This window comes from Ictalurus furcatus, chromosome 19 (genome assembly GCF_023375685.1).
Source record: "Ictalurus furcatus strain D&B chromosome 19, Billie_1.0, whole genome shotgun sequence".
Taxonomy (NCBI): domain Eukaryota; kingdom Metazoa; phylum Chordata; class Actinopteri; order Siluriformes; family Ictaluridae; genus Ictalurus; species Ictalurus furcatus.
In genome coordinates this window covers 26,580,917-26,592,484 of record NC_071273.1, presented here as the reverse complement: position 1 = coordinate 26,592,484, position 11,568 = coordinate 26,580,917, and the positions used below count along the sequence as shown (strand labels likewise).

The 11,568-nt window shown below is 41.7% G+C and overlaps 2 protein-coding genes across 2 annotated transcripts; both read left to right on the top strand.

Moving 5' to 3' along the window:
- The first annotated feature begins 3,734 nt into the window (after positions 1 to 3,734).
- On the top strand, positions 3,735 to 4,764 carry LOC128623168 (myelin-associated glycoprotein-like). The gene is made up of 3 exons (XM_053650054.1): positions 3,735 to 3,823; positions 3,972 to 4,328; positions 4,430 to 4,764. Exons 1-3 carry the CDS (start codon positions 3,778 to 3,780, stop codon positions 4,762 to 4,764), a joined length of 738 nt encoding a protein of 245 aa, XP_053506029.1. The 5' UTR covers positions 3,735 to 3,777.
- A 4-nt stretch (positions 4,765 to 4,768) lies between these two features.
- Positions 4,769 to 7,473, top strand: LOC128623167 (myelin-associated glycoprotein-like; the record flags this gene model as incomplete). The annotated part of the gene is made up of 3 exons (XM_053650053.1): positions 4,769 to 5,093; positions 6,988 to 7,272; positions 7,370 to 7,473. Coding segments are annotated over 3 exons (714 nt in total), but the record flags the coding sequence as incomplete, so codon positions are not given.
- Positions 7,474 to 11,568: the final 4,095 nt, after the last annotated feature.

The window sequence follows — 11,568 nt, the reverse complement described above, 5'->3', positions numbered from 1 at the left end:
TTTAGACGAGACCACATTTGCGAGATCGCGGACAATACGGCGTTCATTTAGTTTTCAAAACTGTTTAAAACACTGGCTTGAAATAAATATACATTAAATATTTTGTAGATATTGTAAATAAAATGTAATTAATGTTATTATTACAAGTTTTCACTTATTTAATTTTTTTACCCTAACTGACACGAGTGACTGCTTCACCTTTATGTATGAATGGTGCTTCCTGCTCACTGGTCACTGCCTTGGCCGGGTGTACCTGCCCACTGACTGACCAACGAAAATTTCAGACATATCAGAAGCCGTTTTTCCAGTTGGTGAAGTGATTATCATAGCAGGACCTCTAAAACCTGAAAATCGCTGGAAAAATCGGCTAGCGTGATGCCGGCTTCACTGTCCCATGAGAGGAGAGAGTAGAAGCTGCCTTTGAGAGGAAGAGGCTGAAGTACTCAGATCTTGTCAGTGTGTGCAGGGAGGCTGGCTGGAGAACCACCATCTACCTTGTAGAAGTAGGATGCCGTGGCTTTTTTTTTTTTTTTAGAACACCAACTGTTCACCTTCTGGGGGTTATGGGAGTAACTGGAGCAAACCAGTGGAAGGTCCTGAAAGTTCTGGCTGAAGAGGTCGTAAAAAGCATCTTTTGTCTCTGAGTGAGGAGAAAGGAGAAGTGTTGGGGAAGTAACACCTAACCCAAGGTCTAGTTTCAGGTGTGGCAGGGAGACGTCCCTGCCACTGCTCCGCCACCAGGAGATGCTCTGGGGTTAAAGTAACAAAACATTGTTGAGTGGTGGTACATGCATTAACATTGTCAGTGGGGCTTGTCACAGCCTTAGTCACTGGGAAGGTCTGTATGGCTCTGCTTGTGTTAGGCAAATGCGCCAGAGTGGGATTATGTGCAGAGGAAACCATATGGAGCCAGTGGCACTGAGTATGCATTAACAGTGCCAGTGGGGCTCGCTACAGCCTTAGTCACTAAGGTTTTTTGGTCTTTATGGTTTTGGTTGCAATAGGCATGGTGGCAAGGCTCAAGGATGGGAGGGGTAATACTATGGGCACCGGAGGAGGTGTGACAAGCAGTAATGCCATAGCAGGTCATGATTATTGTTATTATTACTAATAATAAAATGTAACATTTGATAATAAAGTACATAAACCTGGGTTGAATGTCAATATCATTAGCCACTTCACAGTAATGGACCAACAGGAGGCCCTGATATTTATTTAATTCTTACTTGTAATTATATTTACATTTACATTTTATAGCATTTGGCAGAAGCCATTATCCAGAGCGACTTACAGAAGTTATAGAAGAATAAATTAATTCCGATACTGGTTCACTAGGTCACGGACTAAGAATACCACCAGTCTAAAAACTCTGTTGGGAGGAAATGTAGTAAGAAAAACACACAGATGACACAACACACAATTAAAAAAAAAATAATAAAATAAGGAAAAGTGCTCATTTAAATACTTTAGGAAGAGGTAGGTCTTTAGACGTGGTTTGAAGACTGTCAGTGACTCAGCTGTTCGGACATCATGGGGAAGTTCATTCACCTCCGAGGTGCCAGACCAGAGAAGAGTCTTGATGCATGCCTTCCTTGTACCCTGAGAGATGGTGGCACCAGTGTAATAGTGCTAGAGGATCGGAGGGAGCGTGGGACAGTGTGGGCTGTGATAATGGTGCTCAGAGGCAGATCTGCCAGGACTGAGGTACAGTAGTCCAATCTCGAAATGACAAGAGACTGAACAAGCACCTCAGTGGCCTGTGTGGATAGAAATGGATGAATCCTTCTGATGTTGTAAAGGGGAAATCTACAAGAGCAGTGTGAGAGAAAAAAGACAGTTGATTGTCCATACTTAACCCATGGTGATGAATCAGCTGGGATGAAAATGATATATTTTATACAACTCCTTGACTTTGTGCATTTTACTTCTTTATCTTTATTTCATTTCAGTAAAATGGAGTGGTTTGGCATATTAATTCTTATAATAAACATTATCGACCCACAATTCAGAAAACCACCATTCTGCTTTTTATTAAACTGCTACAAAGTTTTTAACATTGTGTAACAAAGTGAGACAATACAACACGAGTGTGTGTTGGATTTCTGAGTTGACTTTTATGCATCTCTATGAAACTTTCTTATTCGTACAGGCATCAGCCAATCAGAAGAATCATCTACTGTAATAATATTATCTATATTATATAATATAATGTCATTTAAAAAGGTGAATAAGCAAAAAAACTAGGCAATGTTGCAGCAACAAAGACCTTGCAAACACACAAGACACTAACAAAGACATATTCATTCACAGAATGGTCTTGCAAAACAAAGCACAGAGACACACGAACACTGGTCTGATTAATAATCAGGGGGACGTGGCTAAAGGAGAGTGTGAAACGTTTCCACAAGCCAAATGTCAACGATTGTTACAGTACAGAAATTAAAACATTGCATGTATATATATATATATATATATACAGTATATCAGTATCGTACGAAAGGATTTTCTCAACTCCATCTCATGTGAGTAAGTAAGAATTATTCTGTTGGATATTAATGAAAATGTGACAGTTGTCAGGTGTGTTTTTATGAACAATTTGTCTTCATGTTTCACTTGTGAATTGGAAGGTGTTTTATTTATTTATTTATTATATACTTGCCAAAAAACAATTAGCCATAGGAGTTTTCAATGCATAGTTAATCAAAAGTCTATAACATATTGTTATGTTTATGATGGAAATGTAGTAGATTAACAGGTGAAATGGCGTATTAGTAGAAATAAGTTATTGCAGTTGGTCAGCTGTTACTAACCATTATAACAAATACGTAACAAATGTAATTAAAATTATGAATATTTTCTTTTCTGAAAAATATTCTGAAATATCTTTATACTGGAAATCTTTTGTCTTAACTGTCCTCAAACTATTTAACAAATCTAGTTTTAATATTACTTCATGCTCCCTGAAATGTGCATCATTCTCTTATCCACAAACAGTAGGACATTCTAATTCCCTTCATAATTAGCACGCACAATGTAATTTTCTTTTGTTGTACTAAAATGATCCAGGTCTTATTTTAAATATTCAGAAGCATCCTTGGGCATTATATTGGAGCTCTGCCACCTTATAGATCTAATGTCCAAGGTTTGATTCTGAATTAGCCCCAATGCCAAAAAAATTCTGGTGAGTGGACTACAAGTCCGTCACATGCCTGCCAAACTGGCATTGCACCTGCAAGTGCTGAACCCACAAGATGGCTTTTGTACATTTTATGGGATTTATTAGGCTCTAATTATCATCTTATTAGTTCTTTGTCTGATCTCCTGACCTTCACCAAGGGTGGTCCTACTGGGAGCTTTAAGGTACCAGCAACACAGCCATATGGTCCACCAAAGTCCACAAGTCTCTTAAAGATATCACTTCACAAAGGGTGTAGGTGGCTTAGTGACACTAAATTGCCCATTACATGTGAATGAGTGTGATGCCTTGAAATGGACTTGCATCCCACCAGTGTTCCTGTGAAAGGCTCTGGATTCACCATGACCTTGACCAAGATTAAACAGTTACTGAAGATGGATGTAGTCAAGCAAATTGTATAGTGCTTGATAAGCAGCATCATAAAAAGATTTCTGCACATATCAAGAGACTGTGCTTAAATTGTTTCACTTCATAAGCTTCAGCCATTGAAATCTGTGTTGATTTAACTCACTATGTGTGTGTGTGTGTGTGTGTGTGTGTTTATTACTCTTTATTTTAGGTGACCTTTTCTGACCTGAGATATGAAAGCTGTGGAGAAATTTGCATTCACCTGTTGTTTATTTCAAGGTTTGTGAATGATTTTTGAAATTAATTTGTGCATTTTTAGAAAAAAAAGTTTTATGTGTAATGTGTTATAATAATACTTTGTGTTGCGGTATACGTATGTGTGTGTGTGTGTGTGTGTGTGTGTGTGTGTGTGTGTGTGTGTTTGCAGCTGTTTTGTGCAGAGAATTCTACATCAATCTACCAGAAAGTATAGAAGCTGTGAGAGGTCTCTGTGTTCGTATACCATGCAGTTTTGATTTTAAAGAACAATATGATGAAGAACTGCAAAACAATCCTAGAGGAGTCTGGTATAAAGGTGACAGTTTGGCAAAACACAAAGTCTTTTCTTCCAAAACTACCGAAGACAACAAGATTGATGGCAAAATAATAGGAGACCTCCACAGGAAGAACTGCACCACCATCTTCTACAACATCAGTGAGAGTGACAGTGGAGAATATTACTTTAGAATAGTGTCTGGAAATCTGAAATATATTTATCCTTCTTCTCTTTATTTAAATGTCAGAGGTGAGAGCTGCAGCACATACAGTATGTATGTAATTACACTAATGATGCACTGGAACACATTTAAAACTCATCTCTAATGTGATACTGTGTGTTTATCTCAGCTTCTCCAATCAGTCCCTCAATAACACTGTATAAGGAGGATCAGAGGGAGGTGGAGGACCAAAATGAGGTGGTAGAGGGAACTTCAGTGAGTCTCATTTGCTTTGCTCGATCTCCGTGTCCCTTCAACCCCCCTATTTTTACATGGAACTTAATGCCTGAGGAGAGAAGACAGGAGCAGAACCACAACACCAGATTCAGCTCCTCTCAGCTGAACTTCAACGCTACTCACCTTCATCATGGACTCACGTTCACCTGCACTGCCACCTACCAGTTCCAGAACTACACCAAATCAGCACAGAGCTCTTTTATACTACATGTTCTGTGTAAATGGTGATTAATCATTTCACATTCACTACACTTTTAATGATTCATGGAGTCTCCTAAATCCTGTTCTTCCTCCTTTAGATGGTCCTAGAAACACATCAGTATCAGCATCTCCATCTGCTTCAGTGCTTTTGGGCAGTTCAGTGTCTCTGAAATGCAGCAGTGATGCAAACCCAGCAGTGCTGAACTACACCTGGTACAGAGAGAACGGAGAGCAGATAGGAACCGGAAACCATCTCACCATCAACACCACTGATTCTACACACAGTGGTTTATACTACTGTAGAGCACAAAACCAGCACGGAGATCACAACTCATCTGTCCTCCTGGATGTTCAGTGTGAGTACAGTGCTGTGTTGAAGTATTATAACATGGAGTCAGGTTTCCAAACTTGTAAGCTGGCCAATGCAAAGAAACATGATTTTTGCCATTTGTGTGGTTTTATTTGCTTGCAGAGGTGAACCTAGATTATGTAGGGGCCCCAGGCAAAATAAACGCATCCCAACTCGTCAGCATATAGGGAAGATATCAGGGTTCAACCTTCCCAACTCTCTGTGTCCCCTTGACATGGCACTGACGTCAACAGCCCCGGCACTGCCTCCCCAGCCAATGCTGTGCCCATTTTACACTGTCTCTCCCTACTGCAGGAGCCAGCCATAAACATTTCTTTCACTAATGCTCGAAACCCTAGCCAATTTGTACCCAGGATTATTGGATGGGTGAGGCAAGGACTAACCGCCACCTATGTGTTTTTGTCCCCAGAATTTAATGATGATGGGCACCAAAAGATATTCATGAACATCCCTGTGCACACACGTCACCTTCAACAAACATGCATTTCCCAATGCCTCCCCTTGAACCAAGCATTGGTGAATTGAGGTTTGGTTACAGCCTGAATCCACCAATGTGTGGTATGTACCTCCTTGGACACTCACTTACCGTGTGTGGTACCTCCCAGCCTGATTGGAAGTGGCTTGCGGCATGTCAGGGATCTGGACCAAGACCCCTCTGCCAGCTAGACCACCTCATCGAGTGATGCCAGTCGGTGGTGCTGGACCCACTCCATCGGCCCTTCTGGTAGTCGGTTGACGAACTGCTCCAGTATCACAAGGTCGATCACTTCTATGACACTGCTCCCGTCAGCCAGCAGCCATCTTTATCAGGTGTCCCTGAGCTTCTGGGAGAACGCAAATGGGCTTCTGAGCTTATGGAGGGTCAGTGAGCAGAAGCGTTGACAGTACTGTTCAGGGGTGTGGCCGACACATTGCACCTTCCGATCCGCTGCCTGGGCATCTGGCAGGTCCTTAACGTGCTGCTTCTGATTGCGGCGCAGCTGGAGGAGGGCCTGATGCTGGGTCTGGTGGAAGTTGGCGAGGGACGCGATGATCTCAGCCAGCTGTGAGGACTCTATGACAGCATCTCTTGTTCAGTCTCCCAGGTTTCGGCACCGGTGAAACCCAAGTTCAGGTAGGGAACGAGGAAGCTGGAGGCAGGCTTGGAACAACTCAAAAGGCACTTTTTTCTTTATCTTTTATTTTAGCTTTTCAGCGGTTTTATTTCATAAAGACAAACACAAGTACATACACACATGGCTCTCTCTCTCTCAAGGCTCTCATCTCTCTCCTTTTATCTTTGCCACAGCTCACTGCAACACAAAACTTTCATTAGTCCAATTCCCCACAGGTGTGCATTCCTTACCACTCACCTTCTCCGGCTCTGCAATTCATTCACAAGTCAGTGCTTGAGCACGACCCCGCTCACACAGGAATCATTATTAGAATCCATGTTTCTGTGGGGACCAGAGAGCAAGTGATATATAACCACAGATGGGAGATGTTAACTTTATTCTGCAGATTTTCACACAGCACACAGCACACACGGACATAGACCACTCCTTAGAAATGTTACTGCAAATAACTTCACGTTCATCCCACTGGCTGAAGAGCTTTTAAGTGATAGACTGAAATACAATAACCAAAAGTTTGTGGATACCTAACCATCACACCCATATGTGCTTGTTGAACATGCCATTCCAGCTTTATTCCCCCTTTGCTGTTATAATAAGCTCCACTCTTCTGGGAAGGCCTTCTACTAGATTTTGGAGCATGGTGAGCATTATTGAGGTCAAACATTGATGTAAAGTGAAGAGGTCTGGGGTGCAGTTGGCATTCAGGACTCTGTGTCAAGTTTCTCTCTCTCTATCTATCTATCTATCTATCTATCTATCTCTCAGATGCTCCTCAGGTGTCTCCCTCCTCCAGCTGTAACAGTGCTCAGGATTTGATAACGTGTTCCTGTGAGGTTCATGGGAATCCATCTCCTAAACTGGAGTGGCATCTCTCTGGGCAAACTGTGATGCCCTCTGAGAGCACGCCCATCCGAGAGGAGTCTATGGGTGACACCGGTTTAAAAAGCTTCATTACCATTCATCAGTCATTTATAGACACTCCCACTCTGCAGTGTATTGGCATCAATAAGTTGGGTGTCGACACACACCTGTTTAATCCCGTCAAATCAGGTAGGCAGTTACAGCTAAAAAAGTGCTGTAACAATTACATCTAGCTAAATATGTAAATCAATCAAAATCTACTAAAATCTGTTTTGTTTTCACCCAGAATGCAGACATACCACAGTACCTTATCTGGTTCTATCTCTGTTTGTGGTTCTCCTTCTGTGTGTTGGTGTTATTATATTTCTCATCTACAAATTAAGGCAGTAAGTCACACACTTGATTTTTAGGAATATTTCTACCATTGATACAGGATCTAAAAATGATAGGCTATATTCAGTTGAGTTACAAATACATATTTAATACAAATGTTGTTTTTTTTTTATAGATTATTTGGAAAAATAAAGGTGAGTCTAAAAATAGAAGTGAATTCCTACAGGATATTGTATGCATGAATGTTGACAGTATAAATGATGATGATGATGATGATGATACTAATGATATTGTACTGTTTGTTATTTAAAGGTTCTTAAGAGTGGGAATATTTATACTTCACTCCAGCCCTCTGCTCCAAACACTTATGAGATTTTGGAGCCTCACAGAGGTGATCTCACGTCATTCATAATTATTTAATTAACCTCCATGGCACTGTAAAAAGCACTTATGTTAAAATGCTTTTTGTGTTACAGAAAGGAGACTACAAGAGAACAAAGTCTGAAAAGCTGCACAAGCTTTATAGATACTCATTCAATTGTTGGTCTGTTTATTGTGTAATGCTGTAAATGATATTATTTAAATATGTTGTGTGTAACATCCAGCCCAGACAATTCCCTGCCAGACTGCCAGAAGGTCACAGTCATGTTCTGTTTGTTAGCTATAAAAAGCACATGGACCAGAATTTCCCTGCAAAGCCTTAAAGTTTGACTGTCACGTGTAAGTTCTGAGTTGTTGGTTCTCTATAATTTATCTGTGCATGACCCTGCCCTTTCTTGCCCTATATCTTCCTTTATTTAACCATCTGAATTTGACCTCTGATCACTGACCTTGCCTGCCCTTTTGACCACATACTTTGGATTGTCTTTTGGATTGTGCTTGTTGGTATTGAACCTGGAACATTTTGAACCATTTGATTGTGCACCCATAAATGTCTTGCATGTGGACACATAAAACCTGACTGAGTCACTGTTTACTGACATTTATATATGTACAAATATATGTTATAGATGCTGTTGTGTTGTTTCATTTTAATGTCCAGTATGCAATAAAAACTCAGATTTTTGAAAGGCTTGATTTGGTGTGAAAGTGAAAACTAAAATGTAAAAATACATGAAAAATCAATCATTTTAAGAAAATTTACTTAAAAAAAGTATATAAGAAAAATCTTATTTACTTATAAAGATTTATATAGTTGTGCTCATAAATATTCACACCCCTTGCAGACTCTGCAATAATTTTAATAAAATAAAAGGAATCATTAAGATTGCATCTTATTTTTTATTTAGTCCTGCCCTGAATAAGCTATTTCACATAACAGATGTTTACATATAGTCCACAAGATACAACACGAACTGAATTTACACAAATTAACTAGTTCAAAAGTTTACATACGCTTGATTCCTAATAACGTGTTGCGACCTGGCGGTGCACGTACAGTACGCATGTACTCTGCTGATGATGAAATGTGCGCTTTCCAAGCATACACGTAAAAAGTGAACTATGCTTCAGGCTTGATTCGACAAAAGCTGTTCTATCTCACTGCCAGGGGTCCCCCCCCATCACTCTCTGAGGGTCAACACAGGGCCATGCTGTGCTAGTGTTTTGTCCAGCCATTTGGTCCTGATGCTTTGTCTGAATTAGCAATTAAAGGGAGTAGTTAACCTGGGCTGTAGTGGCACATACTCAAGGAGATAAAAAAAACAAAGAAATAAGTCAGGAAAAGTGTTCACATAGTCTGCAACTGCAGGCAGGGTGTTGGTCTGCTGTCTGAAATGTTTGCATTGTACATACATCAGTAACAGGCACATTCACATCAGATTCATCATCATCATCACCATCTTCATTAGAGATATACAGTGTATATTGACTTCATTTCAGCAATGGGATTGTACCTAAATAGGCCTGCCATAAAATCCACTGCAGGACCCACGGTATTACCCTCTGTAGTCCCGTCAACAGTGAGGGCTGTTCTATCAGTCACTTGTGGCCGACGTTCTTTTCAATGGTGTGGTCTGCTTGAGAAGCAGCATCATTTCAAAAGATGGCAAGTACCTCAGTAACTGATCAGAAAAGCCAACTCCATCGCAGAATTGACATTAGACTCATTGGAAATAATGACAGACTAGATAATGGTAGCAAATCTAGATATCATCAACAATTCTGCTCATCCGCACAGTGGCACATTTTCCAGGAGCACCTTTAGCTTTCAGCTCATTCCACCATGGTGTTGTAGGAAACACTATTGGGGGGTAATTTCTACCAGCTGCCATCAGGCTCCACAACATAATTATTATTCAGAATGAATAACTGTGGACAGAATTTATTAATATAAACACATACACATGTACAATGCATACATAGAAACACCATCTATCTATCTATCTATCTATCTATCTATCTATCTGTCTGTCTGTCTGGCTGTCTGTCTGGCTGTCTGTCTGGCTGTCTGGTGTTTAATTGCTTTAGACAGCCAAGTTAGACATGCAAGTTTTTTCACCCAACTATAATATTATTTTTAGTTCTTATGGTATGCATTTTTGCATTTTCTAATATGATTCTGTTGACTCTTTCTTACTTCCCTGATTTTTATAGTCATGTGTGTCACTGTCTTCACATCTTCCTGTCAAAATCCCTTCTTCTGTTTAAATCCTACAGTTTCATATTCCCTGACTAATTTCTGATTCCCATTCCATCTGAGCTGTCACCCAAGCTGGAAACACAAGAGCAAAAAGCAAAAAGAAACTGGACTCTCTCCCACACAGCACTTTTCTTTTAAAGAAAATATCTTGATTCGCATATTGATTGCTTGATTGCTTGTATACATTGGGGTGGTGTACAGAGGCAAAATTACAAAAGCTGTCACTGTCCAAATACTTCTGGATCTGACTGAATGTTTAAGGCCAGGTTTGTGATCTGCTGGTGATCCCCCGCTCCAAAACTTGGCTCTGTATGCACCTGACCCACGCACACCCACAGGGCAGACACCTGGATCCCTGAAGCACCCTGGAAAAACTGCGCGACAGGATCCTCTGGCCCGGTATGGACGCAGAAGTCTGGGGCCTTCTGTAGGCAGTGTCCTCGGTGTCAGTGCACTGAACCCCAGAAACCCCCCAGCGCCCCTCATCCCACTCCCCATCATCTGTGTCCCCTTTCAGTGGATAGGCATGGACCTGTAGGGCCGCTCCCAAAATCTGTCCCGGCCAAAGAGTACATCCTGGTGATCCTGGAGTACACCACCAGATACCCTGAGGTGGTCCCTCTGTGGAAAGCCATCTTCTGAAACATCGCGAGGGAACTCATGCTGCTGTTCAACCGTGTTGAGGTCCCCAAGGACCTTCTAACAGACCAAGGTATGCCTTTTATGTCTGAGCTAATGGAGCTCTGTGTCGGCTGTTGCAGATGAGACACTTGAGGACCTCTGTCTACCACCCTTGGATGGACAGCCTCGTCACAAGGTTCAACCAAATGCTCAAGCGGATGCTGAGGTGAGTGGTAGATGTGAAAGTACATCTGAGAAATCCCTCAGGCCTCTGCCAGCTTCACCCCTTTCGAGCTCCTCTTTGGACGGTGACACCGAGAACTGCTGGATGTGGCACAGGAAGCATGGGAACAACAACCCTCCCCGTTCTGCTCCTAGTCGAATATGTCCAGGATATGCAGGAGCAGATCGACAGGGTAATGCCAATCATCCACTATTGAGGAGGAGGTTAGCCGGATGCTTCATGATGGGATCATCAAGTGGTCCGCCAGCCCTTGGTCCAGACTCATCATGGTGGTTCCAAAGCCAGACGGCAGCCTCCGTCTGTGTAATGACTTCCAGAGGATGGACACAGTCTCCGTCTTCCACAGCTACCCCTTTCCTGTAGTCGACGAGCAGGTGGAATTCTTGGAAAGAGCCCAATTTATATCCACCCTTGACTTAACCAAGGAATACTGGCAAGTTGTCCTATCCCTGGATGCAAAGGCCAAGACCGCCTTCAGTACTGCCAGTGGCCACTGGCAGTACCAGCTTGTCAACTTCAGCCTGCATGGTGCTCCAGCAAACTTCTAACGTCTGATGGACATCGTCCTGAGGCTGCACTGGCCATTCACAGCCACCTACCTGAACAATGTCAACATTCACTCATCCACCTGGGCAGACCACCTCCA